The sequence below is a fragment of the Lonchura striata genome, chromosome Z (assembly GCF_046129695.1).
Source record: "Lonchura striata isolate bLonStr1 chromosome Z, bLonStr1.mat, whole genome shotgun sequence".
In the NCBI taxonomy this organism is placed as follows: Eukaryota; Metazoa; Chordata; class Aves; order Passeriformes; family Estrildidae; genus Lonchura; species Lonchura striata.
In genome coordinates this window covers 16609421-16633110 of record NC_134642.1, presented here as the reverse complement: position 1 = coordinate 16633110, position 23690 = coordinate 16609421, and the positions used below count along the sequence as shown (strand labels likewise).

General features: G+C 34.0%; 1 protein-coding gene across 5 annotated transcripts in view; it reads left to right on the top strand.

The window, feature by feature from the left end:
- Window positions 1–23690, top strand: part of RFX3 (regulatory factor X3) — a 117542-nt gene that overhangs the window by 78135 nt on the left and 15717 nt on the right. For 3 of the 5 annotated variants that reach the window (XM_021531725.2, XM_077790525.1, XM_021531726.2), the window contains exons 5-15: window positions 4051–4125; window positions 8193–8374; window positions 8935–9054; window positions 11328–11449; window positions 12688–12800; window positions 13588–13703; window positions 14285–14439; window positions 18907–19004; window positions 19274–19423; window positions 20813–21021; window positions 22018–22171. In XM_021531725.2, the coding sequence (XP_021387400.1) occupies window positions 4051–4125; window positions 8193–8374; window positions 8935–9054; window positions 11328–11449; window positions 12688–12800; window positions 13588–13703; window positions 14285–14439; window positions 18907–19004; window positions 19274–19423; window positions 20813–21021; window positions 22018–22171 (1494 nt within the window). Of the gene's footprint in view, window positions 1–4050; window positions 4126–8192; window positions 8375–8934; window positions 9055–11327; window positions 11450–12687; window positions 12801–13587; window positions 13704–14284; window positions 14440–18906; window positions 19005–19273; window positions 19424–20812; window positions 21022–22017; window positions 22181–23690 lie in introns of those variants that run through there. The other 2 variants (XM_077790526.1, XM_021531727.2) reach the window with 2 other exon arrangements.

Sequence of the window (23690 nt, the reverse complement as noted above, 5' to 3'; positions counted from 1 at the left end):
ACACAGAATATAATTTTAAATGTTAAAATTACTTTCATTTTTACAAAAAATATCATAATAATACACACTGTGTTACCTGTGTAGTTATTCTTTGTTTGTGCTTAAGTGCTATTTGAATAGAGATGTAATGCTCAGTTTTTCTACAGCCTAAATAAAAGTCCCTAGCCAGAACTTAGAACCTTAAAACTTGAAGGAACACATCCTTCACCTAAGGAACTTTTTACCCAGGTGGCTTCAATTTTCTGTACATGGGCATCACATAGAGCCTCCTGAAAACCAAAAACCCTTGGAATAACAGAGTAGAAGAAAATAAAATATTTAAACTGTGGGAGACCTACAAGAATAATTTAGCCAAATGCTTCACTTCAGGGCTGACCCAAAGGTAAAGCAGGCTCTTAAGGGCTCCATCCAAATGCCCCTTACACAGTGATAGCTCAGGGCACCATCAGGCTTGGCCACTCTCTCTTTATTATAAAGAAATGCTTCCTAATGGCAAGTCTGAGCCTCCCTGCCCAGCTCTGAACCGTTCCCACACATCCTGTCCCTGGATCCCAGGGAGAAGAGATCTGCACCTCCCTCTCCACTTCCCCTCCTCAGGAAGCTGTAGAGAGCAAGGAGGTTGCCCCTCAGCCTCCTTTAATCCAAACTAGACAAGCCAAAGCCCTTAGCAGCTCCTCACAGGCCATGGTGTGCAGTGCTTCCACCAGCTGCCTTGCCCTTCTCCAGACACCTTCCAGGACCTTCCCATGGTTCTGAAATGGAGCCCAGAGCTGCACCCAGCACTCGTGGGGGGCCCTGCCCTAACGCTGGACACAGAGGGATGATCACCTCCTCAGAGTGCCAAGGTTGCTGCACTCAGGATGGGTCAGGATGGGTTTGCTGCACTCAGGATGGGTTTGCTGCACTCAGGATGGGTTTGCTCCACTCAGGATGGGTTTGCTGCACTCAGGATGGGTTTGAGGCACTCAGGATGGGTTTGCTGCACTCAGGATGGGGTTTGCTCCACTCAGGATGGGTTTGCTGCACTCAGGATGGGTTTGAGGCACTCAGGATGGGGTTTGCTGCACTCAGGATGGGTTTGCTGCACTCAGGATGGGTTTGCAGCACTCAGGATGGGTTTGCTGCAGCCAGGATGGGTTTGCTGCACTCAGGATGGGTTTGCTGCAGCCAGGATGGGTTTGCTGCACTCAGGATGGGTTTGCTCCACTCAGGATGGGTTTGCTGCACTCAGGATGGGTTTGCTGCAGCCAGGATGGGTTTGCTGCACTCAGGATGGGTTTGCTGCACTCAGGATGGGCTAGCTGCACTCAGGATGGGTTTGCTGCAGCCAGGATGGGTTTGCTGCACTCAGGATGGGTTTGCTGCCCTCCTGGCTGCCAGGGCACACTGCTGGCTGCCACAGAGCCTGCTGCCAACCAGCACCCCCAGAGCTCTCTCTGCAAATCCAGAGCTGCCCCTCTCCTAGTTCAGACTTGTGTCTGGCATTTCTCCATCCCAGGTGCAGAATCTGGCATTTTGACTTGTCATTTTCATGTCATTGAAGATTGCCCAGTGCTCCACTCTATCCAGATCCCTCTCTCTGCAAGGCCTTTTGTCACTCAGGAGAGTCAACAGCACCTTCCAGTTTGATAACATCAGCAAACTTACTAATGGTGCATTCAACTCCTGTATCCAGGTCATGGTTAAAAATGAACAGAACTGGCCCTAGAACTGAGCCCTGTAGTTCATCAGTAGAGTAAAACAAGAAGCAGTCATAAGTTTGCAGAAAGGGCAGGTGAATCATTTAGTGTCTAAGAAATCTGTCTTCAAATCAATCATATTTTATTCTAAAAAATAGTTTAAAAAGTAATTTTACAGTCTATATGCAAAGAGGATTTCTGGGATTGTAGAGACATCTGTCAGATAAAGGTGAAAGTTCATTTTATCAAAATATCATCTAAAAATGGTGAACAAATATTAGTAGTGAAAATAATTTCTCTTTAAGCTTGTCCTAGTAGAATACGTGGAGACTCATTTTAAATATAGATCCCATTTCTGAACTTGGTAAAGTAATAAACATGTTTTAGTGGTAACCAGTGTTTCTTGCCTTATGTGATGCACTAGAAGTGAGCACAGATTCTTTGCCTTCAGTGTCCACACACATGAAATTTACTAAAAGAAACTCCAGCAACAAAAATCTTCCAAATGATGGAAAGCCCAAAAGTTACCTCCAAAAGATGTGGAATCAATATGGCATTGAGGAGTCAGTGTCATCTGTAATTCCTCTTTTTAAGTGCAATTACTAGAGATGGCAAATTTTTTTTGCAGATTGGTTCTCTGAACAAAGAAGACCACAAGTTGCAGCAGGAAAATGGAGTAGGGCAGTAGTGGGAATGAGCAGCAGGTAGTTTAACCCCGGTGTACAGTACTGCTGTGGATTAAGCACTCTGGCACATGTGATCTAACATTCGGATTTAGGATTTAAATGTCTGTACACTCTCAACTGTTTGATTGTATTTTTTTTAGGAAGGGAAACTCTCTGGCTACAATATATAGTAAACTGACAGCATGATGATCTTTTGAGCTTTTAGTTTTTTTCTTGAAGCATGCTTTTAAAATTCGATCTTTCCTGTTTGATTGAATACTTTGACTTCATGGTATTTTCCACTGAAGCAAGTCAGTGAAGAAATCGGAAAAAAGAAAGAAAGAACATTATTGCCAAGCAAGAATGTTTTCTTGCATAGTAATTGTATATATTTAATAATGTACCTTTTTTAAAAACTTGCAAAGCTAATATGACACAATTAAAAGAAATTACTCCTCACAGCTAATATATTAAAATACTTGTCAATTGCCTTGGAAAAAAAGGAGAAACTAGTTTTACAGGTAAATTCAAATATCAGCAATAGTAGTTTTCCATTTCTACTATACAGAGAGTAAATTCAGGCAGTATTGATAAATTATGTCACTAAAATGATAATTAGTGTATAATTCAAATACTGTGGTATTTGAAGTATGATAGAGAGAATTCATTAAAAATGTTTACGGAAATAATTATAAGTATTTTTTTGAAAAGTTTAAGTGGTGATTCCATTGCTTTCATTTCGGCCATTTATTGTAGCTAATAATTGTGTGCCTTTTCTTACTGTGCATTCCATTGTCTCTGTCATTTTCATTGTTGGTTTTTGCTCTTCTGGCCCCCAAGATAAATTACACTTAGGTTTTTTCTTTAATGTTGCTGCCAAACTGACCAAAATCAGAATATCCATTGTTATTTAAAAGGAAAAGAAAGAAAATGGACATGAGAGTAACCCTACATTTGCATTTGAAAAAAAATCTACTTTGTATTTTAGTTATACTGTGTTTTCTTTTCCTTTTTAAAGCCAAATTATTGTGAACAAATATGCTTTTCCAAAGGCTGGATCCTGCAGTCTGTGTAACTTCTGACTTTCCATTTACTTTGACAGCTGGGGATCTTCAAAGGGTGCTGGCAGGAGTTAGGGTTGATGTCCTGTCCCAGCGAAGCTAATGGTGTAAAGCCTATTGAATTATTTTGGTTTGGGATTTGATTCTGTGACTTCAGTTAGTTAAAGTTTTGTTTCTAATTCAATTCTTATTGCAAGCTCTGCATGTTTCTTCCTGGTATAGTTAAAGGGAAAACATATGGAGGCTTTCCAGAAAATAGTTTAGGGATTTTTTATTTAATTTTTTTTTTACTTTAGTGGTTATGTTTTTGTTCAATCTGGGTTATTTTTATTTCAGTGCAGCTCACTAGTAATTCTACTTCTTTGAGCTCATTCTGAGCAGCTTGGAAGGTAAAATGAACTTTGAGGCTGTGATCCTGCAGTTTATGTACAAGGAAAATTGGATATGTGCAAGGACTTTCCGACCTCATTGAGGAGGCTTGTGTTCACTGGGACTCTAGAATGAGCCCTTTTAATAAAATATATGCCCTATCCAGGGATAAAGCAGGCATTTCTGTTGATCTGTAAGGAATCTGTCAAAACTTCTCTGATCAGGCTTTTTTACTATCCCATCTTGAGTCCTTTTTTTAATGACATCTATTATCAGATTGAAATGGCGATTGAGACACTGCAAAAGTCTGATGGTCTGTCCACTCACAGAAGCTCTCTTCTCAACAGCCATGTAAGTTGTCTCTTCTTCACATACACTCTCTCTTGCTTGTTCTGCATGCTTAGCCTGCCTCTAAATGTTTGTTTTATTTTATTATTACTTTTTGCTCTTAATCTTCCCATCTTAGTTGCTTGTAATCTTCTACTACACCTCCCATGGCTTTATTTTGTCAGATTAAATGTCTTTATGGTATATTGCAGAGTGTTACCTGTTTCCTATGCTGTACACCTGTGTTAGGATGAGTTAACACATTTAACTGTTTTGCGGGTTACAGTAAATATCAAGCTAAGGTTCAATTAATTCTAAATGAGCTGGCTTTGGGTATTTTAAATACAATTGTCTACATCATAAGAATTGTACCATATACTAATTTTGTGGCATGTGAAGAAGAAGAAAAGAAACAAACAGAACACCTAAAAATATATATTTTGGTTATTCCTAGGTATTTCTTCATTTATTCTGACTAGTGAGTTTATTTTGTAATTTTTTATTTAAGAATCTTAAGGACCCTTCTGATGACCTGGTAAAAATTGAAAGCAGTGCCTTAATTTGAAGAAATTAAGAAATGTGTTATTCATCTGCCTTTTACTTTGTTCTTATCAAAGAAGTAGGAAGTCTTACGGTTAAGAACGTTTCATAGAAAAAGCTAAAAGATATTTGCAGAAAACATGATCTCCAAATATAGTGATAAGTTCATTATATATAACCTTAAAATTAAGGGAAAAGACCAAGATAATTTTACACTTATTATATAAATAATATTATGATTTTGTAAGTTGTTAGCCTTTCTGAAAAGTTTTTTTTTCCTGTCGGTACTTATGGTTTTGAATTTTGTATATTTGCCATGTTGATTGGTTTGTATTCATATTACTTTCTTTTCCCTTCTCAGCTTTGCTTGTAATATAAATTCAAATACCATTATTGTTTACATAAGAAATTGAGATTTAGTTTGCAGTCTGAATATAGAATATGATGGTAGATATTGTCCTTTGGAAATCAAATTAAACATGTATGCTTTAGAAGGTTTGGATTTGAAATTGGATTTTTTCCTGTAGGGGTCTGATTTTGTTGAAATTAAAATTAAAAATGTTTTGTTGAGAATTTAGGCAAGCTGTTTTTTCTTAAATGTAAAATTTAGAGAGGAAAACTGTATTATAAAAAAATTACAAGAAATTATCTACAGACAGACATTTAGATTCTACCTTATGTGCTTACAAAATAATTTTTGAATATAAAGTGGTATCAAAATTATTATTTAAATAATAATATATATTATTGGACTGCTAATATCAACATCATTGTTCAAATGTGATTTTTAACAGACTGTAACTTTTTGGGGAATGTTTTAGAACTATCTAGAAAGACTTAAAACATTAGAACTATTCTACGTTTGTGCTTAAACCTGTTAGGAACTTCACAGTCTCTGTATAAAACCAAGAAAGGTTACAAGATAAGCTGCAGTGCCTCTGTAAGCTTTGTTTCCTGGTTCTAGGCACTATTCACAGTGTTTTCCTAATAACAAGATTTGCACAGAAGATCACAGTCTTCCCAGCTGTGAAGACTTACCATGGTATTTCTTTACTGTAAACACTTTGTGAAAAATACTGTGATAGGAATGACTATTTGACTCTGTGGGGAAAGAAAAATTTAAAACAAGCCTTGTACGTATTTTTGTGGCAAGAAGTCTTTACTGCTTTTGGTCTTTTTGAAATAAATTTAAAATCTAGATCAAGCCTACAGGCTGTTTTGCCTGTTTTTAAAGCACTGCTTATTGTCTTTAAACTCAAAGACAGTGTAAAGGGAATTCAAGTGTAGATGTGCACTTTGTATCTTTAAATTTTTCTTGAATTTGCCTTCTAATGGTTTGGTTTGGCATTTATTAAAATAATAGGCTTAGCAGATTTTAAAATAGAATTCTAAATTGTGTTTTTAATTAACTTATAAACTTAGAAGGTAATAAATTAATTTGTGGAAATTTTTTAGTTTGGGATTTAAATTTTTACCCTTTGATACCTCAGTGAGGTTTTGTAGGATTTTTTTCCCCAAGTACATGAGTTCCCATTTTAAGGAGTTTGTCATTTCTCCTCTGTTTTCTTTTGTTTCTTGATGTATTTCTGCATGGGATCAACTTATTCAACTAACTGATAGTTGAGTGATTTATAAATGTTGCACCTTAATTGAAATCACACTCAATTTTACAGGTCTGGCTCTGTAAATATTTCATACCTTTCCCCATCTTACCAGTACATTATGGTCAGTAGTACAAATTCATAAGCCATGACTCAAACCTGGAAAGTTTTAGAATTGTATTTTAGCTTGATAGAGAATGTTTGGATTCTTTAAAAGGTTTGTTACAATAATGTTTGGATTCAATTTTCTCTTAAAATCATGAATTAACTGCACTTTTTCTTCCAGGCTATAATCTATCAAGTAAGGATTTCAAGCTCTTGCTACTAAGTAACTCCTTCCAAGAGCAAAAATTCTTATATTGCACTTAACTTTTGATTTAGGTTTTTTGTGTGTTGAATAATGCAAGTTATGTTTGAAATAACATCTGTTAGAAATTAATATAATTAATGAAGTGCACTCAAAGTGATTAATAATAGATTAGAAACCATCTGGAGGAAAATATCTTTAATGCTACATACAATTTAATTACAAAATAATTAATTTTTGTCAGTCTTTTGGGATTGACAGAGTTTTTCTCCTTGGGGAAGGCAGAAGTACTTCATGTTCTGTATCGTTCTGATTCAATTCTAGATGTAATAATATATGACAAATGTTATATAAATGTATTAATAAAAATAGAGATGTAATAACAGATTTTCAATATGGATAGATTGCAACCGTTGAAAGTCATAACTACCTTTGTTTGTAAGCCAAGACAGGCTTATGTCCGATCACTAGTGAAATGAGTTTAATACATTCACACAAAACTCAAATACTAACAATTATACCTCTTCTTCAGCTATATTTCAAAACAATAGGTGCCCAGTTTGGAAGCACTTGTGAATGTTAGTACATATAAAACAATGATAAGTGATGATTAGCTGTACTTCTTAATTTTCTTTATTTGAAATCCAAAATTGCCTGCAAACCAAGCTAAACATTGTATGTCTTGGAAGCATTTTCATCTTCTCTCTATATTTTTCTACAGCTTAGAAAATTCTAGGGATCCATGACAAGTACTGGGAAAAATAATGAAAAATGTTGACTTATCAAAAAACTAAAACAATGAAACAATATATTTTTAGACTATATTGATTTTAATATATTTCATAATTTTCATTTAATATTAAATCTAGAAGTATTTAATTGTCCTCTTAACTTTTTTTTTATATTAGCAACAGCTAGAGGTGTTTCATGAGTTTGCTGTACTTAGAATCTGCAGTGATGTTACATAAAGTCTCTTCTTGCATGTTTCTAATTATCTACCACAATTACATTAAAAGATTACTGTTTTTCCAATAAACTCATTCTGTTCCTTTTGGAAGTCAAAGGCAAGCAGGCTACAGCTGAAAGGGTTTGTATCCTTAATGATTTATAGACATACCAATTATTTTCAATGTTACCTGGGTAGTTCTTTGACTTTTATGCACTAGCTTTTTTCTGATCTTTATCTTAATGTTTTTTTAATAGTAGACAAAGAGAAACAGTATCATATTCCAGATTTACAAATACATTAATTACCTATTGTGCCGAAGGAGTTTGTTTTCTGCAATTTATGTGTATTACATTCATAATTCCTTTATTTCTTTGTGGTACTAATAATTTGTCTCGAAAGCTTAGATACCTTTATCACATACTGATGTGTGATACTGAATCAAAAATATTTTAAGAAAAGAACACTTTACTGAGGTCACAAGTGCAATGAATTCTGCTATTGCCTGGTAATTCTGAAGGTATTAAAGCATTATTGTTTAACTAGCATTTAAAGACATTCTGAGGAAGGAAGTAATTTTTTAATAGACCTGAAGAGTGGTTCCAACTTGTTCCAATGAGTTAATGCTGTATGGCTACAATATTTTTAATAAAGTATATAATAAAGTTTGTTTTTTTCTGTTTCATATGTGATATAGCTTCAATGGCTTTTAGACAACTATGAAACTGCAGAAGGAGTGAGCCTTCCAAGAAGTACCCTTTACAACCATTACTTACGACACTGTCAGGAGCACAAGTTGGATCCAGTCAATGCTGCCTCCTTTGGAAAACTCATACGGTCAATCTTCATGGGACTACGGACCAGAAGACTTGGAACTAGGTTTGTGCAATTGAAATCCTGAATTATAATAAAAATTAAAAGTAATAATTATGAATAAGGAACTAGTCTGCTAAGAAAAAGAATACATAAGACCTGCATTAAAATATTAGTGTTTTTCTTTTAGCTCTATTTCTTCATGTTGAATAGTTCTATGTTTTTTCAATATATTATTACAGTTTTATTTTTTCTGCTTTTGACAGTTTATGTGTTTATATTTTGGTAACTACACTTCAGATTCTTATCATTATAAATAAAACATAATTTTCCATTTGGAATCACTAAGAATACTGTTTGCCCATAACTAGATAAATTGTATTTATTTACATTTCATTTTTCTTACTCAAGTGGAGTGCAAGTTAATATGCTGATAATATTTGTTTAAGAGAGTGAAATAATTTCCCAAAGGTAGTAAAATGACACTCATGGTAAACAGGTATGACAGGAGAGCCAGACCTGATTTATGTGTGTTGTTTTCCAGTCAGTGTAAATTGTAAAGTAAATGTAATGTAAATGTGTAAAATTAGTATTACTGCTTTTTTAATTCTTGCTTTTTCATAAAGGGGGAACTCCAAATATCATTACTATGGGATTCGTGTCAAGCCAGACTCTCCTCTTAATCGACTACAAGAGGACATGCAATATATGGCCATGAGACAGCAGCCCATGCAGCAGAAACAGAGGTAAAGTGTGAAACACAACTATTCACACTATTTCTACTTCATCAGGTCTTACTTTTCCTTACATGGACAAGTTTGAATTCCTGTTCAGCTTTTTTGCTGTGAAAACAAAAGTGTGCTGAATACCCAGTTGATGTCAATGACGTCAGGCACTGGTCAATGTGAAAGAATATTTACCTAGAATATGAACTTGCAGAAAATAAATAATAATAAAATAATGACCGATAATATGAACAGATTCTTTTTAACTATATTGAATTCTTGTTCCACAAGCTGTATCAAAGCAGTAAGAGCTTTAATTTCAAACATTCCTGTTTCTTTTCATTGCTGTATCATTTTATGTTCACACTTCTTATCAGAGAACTTACTATTAAGTTGCTTGGAATATATTTCATGTCCCTGTGAAGAATTAATATGGCCACAATGGTTTGCCTCCAAGTACATGTAATTATGTTCCCTTAGTATCTGTTGTTCCTGAGGAATCTGTGAAGGCTCAGAAGTAGTTGAAAGCTGTGGCACAGGGCTGTACTGGTGATGAAAGAAAGTGTGAATATGCATATTAAAAACTATGTTAAACAGAAAATTTTAGGGGAAAAATTGGAAATTAGTGCATTTCTTTGAAATTAATTTTGATTTGACTGGTTTCACTAGCCAGTAATATTACCCTAAAGTAAACTATGTTAGATGCATAATTTCGTTACACTCATAGACAGAAGAGCACCATATCAAGCAAGTCACCTTTAGCACATTTACTCCTCCAAAAACGTTCAGTTGAATCTTTTGCTGGGCATAATACAGGAGCATGAGATGTCTCATAATAGCATCATGTAGAAAATGCTTGTTACAAAAACCATGGCAGCATTATATAGTAATGATAGATATTTACAAAATCTCCCAGCAAGCCTATTTTGCCCTCTCAATCTCATTCACTTAGACATTTCATTCACTTGCATTCAGAATTACATATGTGCACCAAAACATATGCCACAATGGTCTAATTAGAATTATTTCTAGAAAAATTACGCCATTCAACTAAACATTGTCACATATCTTGTCTTCTTTGTGATTCACAAATTAAAAATAATTTTGGAATTTCATTATATAGCTGTTAGGACTGGATATTTATTTTTGTATTATTTCCTTCATTATTTTATTTAACACCACTGTATGTCTTACATAGTTCCCTTATTTTCCTTACCTAAGTATGTTTGCATAATTTTCTTGACTTTTAGTCAGTACGTTCCTTGATTATATCTGTACAAAATGACACATATGGCACTGTGTGCAGTTAGTGCATACTTCTGTGCCCCATGTTTTGTAGTGGCACACATGTACCTGCACCAACATGCACCCAATTCAGGCTCAATTCACACCAATCCTAAGCTCTGCTGTGAGAATCTGTAAAGGTGTTGATGAGGGGTGGGAACTGCAAGGTACTCTTATGCACAATAGGTAGCTGTTACATTAAAAATACTGTGCTGTAGGAGGCTTAGTATTTAACTTCAGTGTTTCATATATGATGGTATGTGTTCTTATTGTTATCCAAGTATATTGAAAGATTCTAGCAGGATTTATTAACAGAGAACTAAAAAACTGAATATTGTAATTTTCATTGTTATGGTAATCTTTCTCTTTTGTCAGCTTATTTATATTTCTAGTGGTTTTTTTGTCTTTTAAATCAGGGGTAGATTGCAGTCAATGTACTTTTCTTCTGGGTAGTTATTCCAATTCTACCATCTCTATCAGACACATCTAATTGAATAAATACTTCTAGTTCTCTTCAGCAAAGGCTGTAGACTGAATGAATGCCTCATTTTTCTTCATTCCTTTTCTTAATTTGGGAACCATGAACCTTTTGGATTTGCATAACTTCAATATCCCAAAGTGCTTGTTTTGAAGTCATCGTTATCCTCAGACAGTATTGTTGTTTCTTCTTAAAAGTAATGAAATATTACCTTTGTATTACAAAATTATATCAATCTGTGTGGAAAGAGAATGATTTGATTCTTTTTGGTATAAATTTGCCGGTATTACAATATGCTGTTACTAAGCTAAATTCTACCAGAAATTGGGAGTAGTGCTGGAATATCACCTTTGTGAATTCTGTAATGCATTGTTAACACTCTGGCTTCCCTTAGTGGTTTTTATATCTGTTTTTACAAAGTAAGGAAGAATCTCTAAATTCTTTTGACACTTATCCTGAAAAAATCAAACTCAGTGTTTCATTAATAAAGAAATAAACAGAAAGGATAATTTTGTACTTGATATTTTTGCAGGTATAAGCCTATGCAGAAAGTGGATGGAGTTACAGATGGCTTCACAGGAAGTGGTCAACAGACAGGCACATCTGTTGAACAAACTGTAATTGCCCAAAGTCAACATCATCAACAGTTCCTAGGTATGAAAGCAGGTTTTATACTGCTATATAAGAGTAATTAAGGTGAACTTTGTTTTCACAGTGAATATTAAGCCAGACAAGTAAAATAGTTGCATCTGAAGTTATCATGCCCTCTCTAAAATCTTTGCTCTCAACAGAACAGAAAGGCACTTGAATTACACTTTATGTAATTTAAGTCTTATGTAATATTTAATATGCATCATGTAAGTATAAAAGGAAAAATAGGAAAAACAGTGTATGTATATCTATATATACACAGAGATATACTTCATATTACATAAATATGAAGTTGCTTTGCATAATTATATTAAATGTGCTTATTGAAATTCCTGCTGTAAAAGTTGTTTCCTTCATGTGCATTACAGTGCATTTTATTTCATGAAAGTTGTTGTGGGGGGATGGTATTGCACTACTATGCAGGTTAGCCACCCCTGGCTGTTTTGAAAGGGTGTTCTAGTGTTGTGATTGGAAATAGACAAATAATTTCAACTGAAAACCTAAAGGTCATGTTTAAAAATATCCAAATAGTGGATTTGTGGACCAGTTAAGCATGTATTCCAGTCATAGAAACAAATCATAATTTAGTTAATTGTTTATGTAAAAGGAGTCCTTGGCTGTGCTGATAGAGTGTGCTGTTACTGTAGGCTTATTTGGTTGGGATTTTCAACCACCAAATCCTTTGGCTTGATTTTGCTATTACTAAAACCATTTGGAGCATAAGGTAGCATTGAAATGTTTTGAGTCTTCTTTTCCAGGTACCTTTCAGCCCAGTATTTTATCTTACTTAGAAACATTTGTGGCAAATAGTAAAAACACACATTGGCTCTACTTGAAAGTCTAGAAAATGTCAAGTAAAAATGTATATTGAGTTTATTAAGCTTCATCACACGTGGCTGCATGGAAGCTCTTCAGCTGAGCAACAAAAATATTTTTCAAGGATTAGTCTCTCCTGCACTGACTCTACATATTTTCTTTGTAATAGTCTGAAAAAGCATGTGTTAGGTTTTACATATAGGCATACTATATACACAATAACATTATAATCTATTCAAGTATAATTTTGTATTTATTTTTTACTAAAAATTATTACTGTATTTAGTATTTTGGCATACAACAGGTATTAAATAATTTCTCCTTTGAATATTATGACCTTTTGGAATTTATTTCTATGTATAATCTTAATTTTTTTTAACCATACTGTAACTGGCACCTCTTTCATTATGTTGTCATGACAACAGATGCATCTCGAGTACTGCCAGAGTTTGGAGAAGTTGAAATATCTTCTCTGCCAGATGGTACTACCTTTGAGGATATCAAATCACTACAGAGTCTTTATCGAGAGCACTGTGAGGTATTTTCTATAAACCATTTCTTTTCCAAAGTTCATGACTTTTATTGAAGAAGGCCAGTACAGGAGAACAGTGTCAAATATATTGCAGCCATGATAGTGGCATGTGACTTTCCTCACAATATTTTACTTAACTCAATGAAAAGGAGAGCAAAATGGTTTTCTGAATGATCCCCTTGACAGGGGAAAGAAAGAGTTATATGTAGTAAATACTGAATGAAATGTTGTTACATGTATGTTTTTCTTTATGTTAGACTTTAGATTGTGTATGCAGATATTTGGTTTAGTCAGTAGGAAATGTAAATCGGGTTAGATTATAATTTTATTTTCTTTTCCATTAAAAGCAGTAACATTTTTCTCCTATCAAAGAAACATTAAAATATTTAAGGCACATTTGATACTGAACAATATGTCTTTTAAAATTATTTTTGGAGGTACTTCATCTTATAAGGCATTATGAAAAGGAATAACATGTCAGGTTTACTTTTCTATTTGCAGTAGCGGTAGATATTTTCTGTGCCTAAAGTCCTCTGATATGTTTACATAGACCATACTAGTTCCCAGAGGCTTCCATGCAAGCCTTATGCAAGTCTCTGTGCACAACAATTTATAGTACTGGATAATTTATAGGTATTAAAGGTAATAGAACAGGTACCATTTATAACCTGAGAAATATAGTTTGTCTTGGTTCCACTCTGTGATGAAGGAAAAGAACTGTAGATGTAGTTGGAGTTAGGAGTGGAGGGATTCTGGGTAAAAGACAATATGATCTCATGTTTCATTTTTTCAGGCAATACTGGATGTGGTTGTTAATCTTCAATTCAGCCTGATAGAAAAATTGTGGCAAACTTTCTGGCGCTATTCTCCTTCTGCTCCACCTGATGGCACTCCTGTTAATGAACCAAGGTCAGGAAAGTTTCTTTAATGTGTCTCATAATAATGCTAAGTGTGAAATTTAAAAAATCTTATTAGTTTAAAATAGTAATTTTTTCTCCTATGATTATTTTCCAAAGTAAATTTATGTTATCTGGCAGTTTTGTATAGCCTGGGTGTATGCCAAAGGACCGTCTTGGAACATCCATGTTGTGTCACCATGGGGGTATTTTGCATAGACAACTACAGTTGAAGTTGTCTCTTCCAAATATTCAATCCACTTCTTTTAAACCAAAAGGATCATTCATATGTCTGCACTATTTATGAGCTGTAGGAGAATTATGGAGACATTTCTTAAACCCATTTCCACATGAGACAACATGTAAATAAGTTATATTGGGTGCAACTGAGAGATCTATGACGCCTGTATAAAAAAAGTACATTTTAACACCCAGGTTTTTACCTGTTGTAACTCATGGAATCATAAAAACTTTAGGTCAGAAAAGTCAAATTCAACTGTTAATCTAGCACTGCCATGTTAGCTGCTAAACCATGCCTCTAGGTGCCGTAAATGCATTATCATTTATTAATTTGCTACGTTTTTTTAACACCAGCAATCTGAGTGAAATAGAAAGTCGACTTCCTAAAGCAAAGCTGATTACTCTGTGCAAGAATGAGTCTATTCTGAAATGGATGTGTAACTGTGACCATGTGATGTACCAGGCTTTGGTGGAGATTCTCATTCCTGACGTCCTTAGACCTATTCCTAGTAAGTTCAACACCTGAAACATTTTATAAAGATTTTTCTGCAAGCATGTATATGGTGGAGGTGTACTTGCGCCTCACAGGACAACTTAAGAAAAAAATTTGAAAGTTACAAAATACTGTATAATTGATCCTCAGTTTTGTTGTGTAAGGAGTGCTAGGAAATGCCTACATCACATATTAATCTTTGATTAGGCTGGAATAGAACTGCTGTCTTTATGATTCCATGTTTGGAGAGGTGCTCCTTTATCCCTGACTGCTGAAATCAATTCTAGTAACTGTTATAGCAATGAAAAATTCCTAGTCCAATTTATTACTCTAATCTACTGTTTTTCTGTCATACATTCTGCATGAAATAGTGAGTGATTGCCCAGTCATACCACCATTACCAGGAGTAGAGGTTTCTTTTCAAATTTAATTTTACTAGAATCTGTCATTGCTCTAGCAATGTATTTTTATGGCTATCTTTGGTAGAAAACAAATGTATGTGAATGAAGTTTAACTGCTTCATAAAGTATTTATTCTCTCACATATACTGTACTAAATATTATACTGTAATCATGTTAGCAGCCTACTAAAACCCTCATAATTCCTATGTATTATCTTTTTCCAATGAAAAAAACCACAGTATTTACTTTAAAAAGTTGTATTGATTATTTTTTTTTAATTAAGGCTGAAAGTAGTTCTGCAGGTAACAAAGCTATATTGTCATGCTGTAAACACCTTCTCTGCTACAGGGAGTCCAGCAGTAATAAGCACTCAGAATATTTGTTAGTAGTGCCTTGCAGAAAAGTTTTATTGACTTCTTGCTTGCCAGTGGTATAAAATGAGGTTTTAGCAAATTATGTATAATACCAAAAAAATTGAAACTGGAAATATATAAAATGTGAAGGTTTGCCATTTACAATGCACATTTTACCTTTTGTGTAAGGAACAAGTATGTTCTTGGTAGCAATTGATATAATTTATAACTGACATATCAAGCAGAATAAAAGAAAAATGTTTTCTCAAATACATGCAATTATTGGCAACTAATACTTGTGTAAATTATTTTGCATTGGTTTATATTTAAGGTTTTAGTTTTCTAATGACAATACCATTAGGTAGGATTTTAGAGTAATATAGTGTATCAAAACCAATTAGGTAATAATAAAAACTCCCTCAAATTTTATTATAACATTTAATAGGTTGAATGAAAACTCTCACTTGTAAAAGCAAGGTAATTTCTGAATAAAAAGGTAGTGCAGACAATTTTCATCAAACCTGACCCTCTCCTTTTCAGTTGCTTTTCCTGTAAAGCCTGGCAGTCTCTAGAGAGATGTTTAAATTACATCATGCTGTCTTCCTGCCTTGTTATGTAAGATGCATTGGTCATTGCCAGTACAGGATTACAAGAAAATGGGACAAAATCAATTAATACCAATAACTAGATGAATCATATCCTTTTCATGCTATTTCTTTCTTTTTAGAATTACCAGTCATGTTTGAATAATTGATACCTACGGTGTTTGACATTCCTGTTTTGGGGATGGTTATCAGACTGTTGGATTCAAACATATCATCTGATCCCAGGACAAATTCATCCCAAGAGACTTCTGCCTCCTTTTTGTGAACAGTCCAGTGGTTTTCTGCTCAGAATTACATTCACTGAGCTACCTTTGGAAGACAGCTAACATTTTTTCTTACTTTATCCTTTAGGACCAGCTAACTAAATGGCTTTTTTTAGCAGCTTTCCTTTAAATGATGGGCCATCCAAATTTCTTCTTCACTGTTAAATGTTTAAAATTTTATTATTTTTTTAAACTCCTTCTTTTGAATAAAAGCATCTCCAGTCATTACAAGAGACTAAAATAATGGATTAAGTTTGACTACAACAAAAATGCAGCTGGGTGAAGCAGACAAATTCATCACCCTCTGTGGGAAAATAGCAGTTTGTAGGAATGTTTGGACTCTGTAGAGGTGTTGGGACTATAAACGCTTAATTAAAGGCATGTTTATGATTGATTTTTAGTAAATGGGAAGGTAGCAGCAGCTGTTGCTCAAAATAAGGACAAATATTAATTTGAAAGGGGCTTGAAGAAAGCATAACTTTTTCAAGGTTTTGTTTGTTTGGTTGGTTTGTTTTTATTTAGATCTTTAGTATTTTTTCTTTTAGACAAGTCCTATTGTTGATACAATAGGACTTACTAAACTAGAAAAAAAATAGACTGTTGAGGAGAAAAATGGGTTTATTTTTAACCTCTGTGTTAAATTTATCAGCTGAAATATTTCACACCCACAGAATGAGTAAAGAATTGCTGTATATAAACAACAAATTCCGTCTCCTAAGCAAGTGAAATGCTGTCCATTGGAGTAAGGAATAAAGATCATAATTATCTAATGTCCTGCTATGTTTTAGAATGGACATCTTGCATCTTCTCACATGGCAGAATGGACAGTAACAAATTTGCTTGTGAGTTAGTTTCCATGATAGAGAATTTATGCAAAATACACTTCCATGTCATATTACACGATTCTAGACTGACAAAAAATTGAAGTAATGGAAAGATTATAAAGCTCAGTTTTGTACAAGTCAGAGGGGTTTTGATTCAGAAGTCAAGCTTTTTAGGTGTTTATGCAAATCAAACTTTCCATAATTGCCATTGCCACATCTTTTAGTGTGTGACTAGCAACACTTAATAATTTAAGCCATTTACTTTTCACCGTGCTTATCATACAAAGATTCTTGAAAGAGTTCAGAGGAACTTAAAAGTTCAAGGGTGTAGTACTTATGGTTTTGATAATGGCTAGATGTGTAGTTAGGGATATGAGAAAAATTCTGTATTTAATATATCTGCAAAGGTCATTAGAAATTCATAATGGTTCTATACAATACGGATGCCTGATTAGCTACTTTTGCTATTTTATTTCTTCAGAACTTAGAATTCCTTTTATTTATTCCTTTTTATTTCAGGTCTAGTTAAAGACCTGAGCTGCTTTTCCATATTTATTTTTAAATTTAAAATATTTATTTTAAAAGAGATCAGCATTACAGTGATGCAAATAATTTTTTAACATATATAAACTTGGGTAAAAAAGAGTAATGAGAACACTAGAAGTGAAAAAGTGGTAATGTTTTTCTTAAATGTTCAAATACTACTCATACAGTATTTATATTATTACTTCCATCTTCTCTGGTAGGTAAGAAAATGTGAGTGAGTACATAGTCAATTAGTGAGTGCACAGAAATAATTTACAAAGCAACACAAGTGAACTAGGGGATTGACAGGGCTGAAGAAAAAAGCTTGTTCTTCACATGTAAACCTTAAAGGAAGGAAAAAACCTGATACCATAAGAGGGCTCAGCTAACACAGATACTTTGTAAGATCAAAGTGTGGTCAGCTAAGCATCCAAAGGTGTGGTGAGTTATAATTACCAATATGGATTCTACTGCTTATGACTGCAAGTTTGAAGACATTTGAAAAAGATACCACAAATAGTGCAGTTTTTCTTTTAGTAAATTTACATTTCTGGTAGAAAGCTTATTTTAAAAATGTATTATTAAAAAAATGTATTCCTTAGGTTTTTTTTCCTCTTCACTTTTTTGATTGCATTCATTCTCTAGTAGTCTTCAGAAATCTTTAGCTTTTTTTCTTTTTTTTGCCTACTTTTTGCAGCAGTTTGAATGTAGTACTGTTATTTCAATGTATCAGCTTTAGGCATGGGAAAGCTGTGTTTCTATCATTCAGAAAATATGATTTTATTTTTTCCAGATACTATTCCTTGTGACAATATTTCCTGTCCTCTTTTGATAAATTAAAATTTCTGGTTTTAGTAATGCAGCAGTGTCTCTCTATATCTGACACCTATTCAGCATTTCTGTGGATGCTATAGAAAAGAAACAAAATGCACACAGATTTCACAGTCATTTGAATAATTCCACTTCCTGTCAGTGAAACACACTCCTATATCTTGCTTATTGATGATATCCTTAAGGACTGCATGTGAACAGAATTTATTCACAGCACTATGACATAGTTTAAGATTACTTTGGACTTATTTGAGGAAATTGCAGTATTCCTGTAAGTGGATTTTTCCCCAGACTTTTGCTTTTTGAAAGAGGTATCTAGGCAAAATAGAAAGCTGAAAATTTTTGATGGAAAATTCCACCAGAATTGCTGCAGTTAGTGTTGTTCTTGTATAGGAGTGCCCCAAACAATACTGCTAAGTCACAAACTTCTTTGGAAGATTGTCTGGTGAAGAAGTCAGAACTTCTTATTAAACCAAAACTAAAAATAATTATTACATTATATTATTAATACATTGTTGTGTAATCTTTATCTCAGTGAGGCATTTTGAGCCTAGACTAGATTTGTCAAGTAAGTAAATGCAGCAGACCTGAAAGCTGGGCGCAAGAGTTCTGAGGATGCAAAACATTTCAAGACAGGTGCACTGCTTTATTTTCATTCTGTTTTTATTCTCCAATGTGCAGGTGCCTTGACCCAAGCCATTCGCAATTTTGCAAAAAGCCTTGAAGGTTGGCTTTCAAATGCCATGAACAATATTCCACAAAGGATGATACAAACCAAGGTAGATGAAACTTGAAGTACTGTTCTTGTAGTGGCAAACCAAGTGGGCAATAGCATCTAAAAGGAGAAGCATTTTAACATTAATGCTAAATTTCATGTTTAGTATCAAGCATCAAATAATAGCAGAGGAAATAATTTATTTGATCTGTTGCATGGTGTAATTCAAATATGAGGACTCATTAATATACAGTATTAAAATGAAAGTCAAGACTCAATCTGTAGAATTAATCTGTGGAGCAAAATATTTAAAAATAGTAAATTTCATCATAGGTTGCCGCTGTAAGTGCCTTTGCCCAGACTCTGCGAAGATACACATCTCTTAATCACCTGGCTCAAGCAGCTCGTGCTGTGCTTCAAAACACTTCTCAAATCAACCAGATGCTCAATGATCTCAACCGTGTTGATTTTGCCAATGTTCAGGTAAAAATTAATTTTGGATAGCAGGTTTTTTTAAGTGTTACTTCTTTTATGATTTTGAACAGTATTGTCAGGCATCATTCTATCAAGAAAGGCAAGTGCTAATATTTTGCTCATTCATATTCTGTGTAACTCAATCCAAATGTGACAGCTTATGCTTTAGGAAGATAAGAGCTCAGAACCATTACCTGTTTCTATTTACTCCCTTGAAATGCACATATTCTTCCAACTTCTATGCAAATGTGGAACAAATACTTTCTTAGAATGGGTAACATGAATTGTGTCTTACTAATAGCAAAAATGATATTTTAGGATTAAATATTTTAGGATCTTCTGAATGTCTCTAAAGTTATTAAATGCATAGCATTTTCAGTAGAGACTGTCTCCATACATTAGTATTGAAACTTTAGTACTTTTTTTTTCTACATGCCTCTGCCTAAATTTACAATATATTTGTACTAAGCTTAATTTCTCTACATGTTTTTGCTTGTCTGAGGAAAAATACTTTCGTCCTTTTGGCCAGCAAAGTGAAAGGTTTCAGATTCCTGGTAGTTCTCTTGTTTCTCTTCATTGTAAATGAGTGTTTTAATGTACTTGTTAACACACCTAACAGAAATCTAGTCAAGGGTTCTTGACCAAAGGTACAATATATTAAGTACAGTAATATGTTGACATGACAGTCTGTGAATAATATGTTAAATTGGCACATGACAACTACAGTTTCAATGAAAATGGCTTGCAGTTAGTGAGCTGTCATTTTTTTCTCATTTTCTGAATTTAACAGTTAAATTAATTTAAACTTGGTAACATTCACTAAATTGCTGATTGCTGCATAGTGTGTTTCTCCGCTTGTGTGCATCTTATGTTGTCTTTAAGTAATCTGTAATCTAATACTGCGCAGAGTCAGCAAACAATCCTTATTTGCGTACAAAGTTTCTTTTATAAGACAATGTAACAGGATTTGTCTTTAAGCTTCTTTAGAACAAAAGGAATATTGGACTTGATTTCTTGCTATTTCTTTTATTACTTTAGTTCTCTGCATTTGACTCTTCTTCCTGCTTGTCCTGCCTGAAATCCCAGAAAAAAAAATTACAGGATATAAGTATTTCAATAGAAAAATTACAAAGGTAGAAGCCCTTTCTCACAAATGAATGTGGGAAACAGGAAACTTTTTTTTGTTTACATTGATGTCTGTTCTTTCATGGTATGCTTTTCCCACCTATTTGCTTTCAACAAAATTACAACAGACATAAAATAAAAACCACTTCTTAGTCTGTCTAGTAAGTGGGTCCAGTCTCTTTCATCCATTGAACAGCTTAACCTTTGAGATACAATTACACGGTATGCTTGGCTTATGTATTGTCAATTCAAGAGCATCCTGTGCTATAACAGGAGCAGGCTTCCTGGGTGTGCCAGTGTGATGACAACATGGTTCAGAGACTCGAAACAGATTTCAAGATGACTCTTCAACAGCAGAGCACCCTGGAGCAGTGGGCTGCCTGGCTTGATAATGTAATGATGCAAGCATTGAAACCGTATGAAGGAAGACCCAGCTTTCCTAAAGCAGCACGGCAATTTCTGTTAAAATGGTCTTTCTACAGGTAGTATTTAGTAGATTTTAAAACATTCTAACTATTCTATTAATTACTGAATTGTGCATTGTAATGAAGTTGACAAATCTAATATCAAACAGTGGCTTGGAACATCATGAAAAACATGGGTTTTTTTTCAGAGGATTTCTGTTATTAACCTTGAACTCAGGATTATCAGCAAATGAACAGAGACCTAAATCACCCTAGTTTATTGTTTTAAAGGCCATCTGAAAATGAATGCAGGTGTAATTTTGTCCAGAGTTAGAAACATATTATGAATTGTTTTGGTTAAAAAACTATGCAGTTATTAAGTCACTTACTAAAACATTGTAAGTACATTAGTAAGTACACATTAGTGTACTTACTAAAACATTGTGGCATCAATGTTTATTGGATAAGAAAGGCAAAAGCTGATTTTAATATATGAAAAGAACATTAAGACAAGCATTTCATGTTAGCTGCTTATTGAAACAGTTATCAGAGTAAACCTTGTTCTTTGAACCTGACTGTAGTGACTGCTTGCTGAAGATACAAAGATAGAATATGAACACACAATAATTCTATTGTTTTTGAATTTTAAGTTTCAAAGCTTTTTAAATTCTGGCAATTGGAAGCATTGCCCTGGAAAGATTGACACAACAGACACTATTTAAGCAATAGTTTCTTTAAAACAAATAGTTTTCTTGCCATTTTAGTTGTTTATGTTTTCTTTCATCAAAGTTTCTTTCAAGTTTTACACTTACCACCTTAGTGGTAAGGTCAATTATGCTTAGGTCAATACCAAAACCAAACCAGTCTGGTTATTTCCTATATGGTGTTCAACAGTATGTTCTGAGAAAAGAGAGAAGCAAATTATTGCCCTTTCCTTGTCATCCCTTTAAATCAGTCATTTAAGGATAATGTTACTTTTGAGAATATTGGTTTTGAGGTGAAATGTCTGTCTACATGGTTGAATGTTAAAATGGCTGTGACATAAACATATATATATTTTTTATTTTCGAATAGCTCAATGGTGATTCGGGATTTAACCTTGCGCAGTGCTGCTAGCTTTGGCTCTTTTCATCTGATCCGCTTGCTTTACGATGAATACATGTTTTACTTAGTAGAACATCGTGTTGCTCAGGCAACAGGAGAGACACCTATTGCAGTTATGGGAGAGGTAAGATAATATGTAAGAGACTAGATTGATAGATTTAGTGATGAATTAGAGAAAGTGTGTTTGCACATTTTTAAGTGTGTATGTAGAATGGTAGGATTTCTGCAGCATTACAACAGACTGGGTTACAAATATATACAGTGGTTTCAAACTTGTTTCCCTGGTTCATTGTAAGAGTATTAAAAAAACATTGAATTATTAAAATCAGTTATTTCTAAATGAACTTACTCTTTTATGAATCTGCACACAGATTCATATGCATAATTTGAAAAATGTTGATCAACTTACAACTATTTTCCACTTCTTGAGACCTGAATATTTTATGTGAAAATAAAAAAGAGCATAGTAATAGGAAAATGTTACTTTTGTGGATCTGTTTACATACATTTACACACATAATTCCCACACAAAATATATACACTTTTTGACATAGCTGCTTCCATTTTGTGCCAGCAGTGGTTTCCAGCCACAATGTCAGGCAATTAATTTGTTTATTCTGCAAGCCATGACTTCCAAAGTGTGATAGACAGTGCAGACATCCTGGAAAAGTGCTGTGCAACTGGGAATAAGCTCATTTGAGCTTCCTTTTAGATAGTTGCTTTAGTAGCTTTCATTACTTGTGGGGTCTCCTGTTCTGGCTGCAGCCAGTTTGCTGTGTGTTTTATCTGTATGGTATCACTGAACAGCATATGCTGGGTTGTAGATCTTTTGTAAGCCTTTCTGTGCAACTCCAGTTGCAGGTTTGCATGTTACCTAGGCCTCCCAGAGTAAATATTTCCGGTTAACAAGAGTCTACCAGGATTTGGTGAGGCAGGAGTTTTTTGTTTTCTGACTGCTGCCACTAGTTAGAAAAAAATACTGCAAACTACATTTAGTTCCTGCATGTACCTGGGCAATTCCCAGGTATGTATGTCTGCACTGGTATGTGAACAGGTCTGGATAAGCCAAAATTCTGCATGTAAACCAGCCTTCTTATGTCAAAAAGGTTTGTAACACATTTTATTTTCATACAGTTGTTTCAAAGACTATTAGCTTATAAGGAAGATCTAGAGTCTCAATGCACAACTATTTTTTTACACTCAGCTGTGGCTTCTGCAAGGCAAAGTTTCTCTTATCCCTTTTTTTTCAGTAGTTCATCTGACCTTTTATTTTGAAGGAGATGCTAAGGAAAGCATAAACTATTCCCAAAGAATAATGCTTCAAGGTGCTGGAAAATGGATATATTTAAAAATATGCTAAATTGTTAATAGGACAGATTTGTTACATTTTTACACTTGCAAGTCACTTTATCATGTTCCATGTTACCTATAAATTGCAGGTAATTTTGCTAGTTGAGTTGTCATTCTTCCCACAAGATATATTGATAAATTTATTAAACATTATAAAGAGATTATTTATTTCTAAGAGAAGTTGGAAAGTGTCTCATCTTGCTTTGTCAAATTATTTTATATCATGTGTCATGACATGTTTCAGAAAAATTAAATCATTTTTCTACTTAGCAGAAAGACCCACCATCACTATA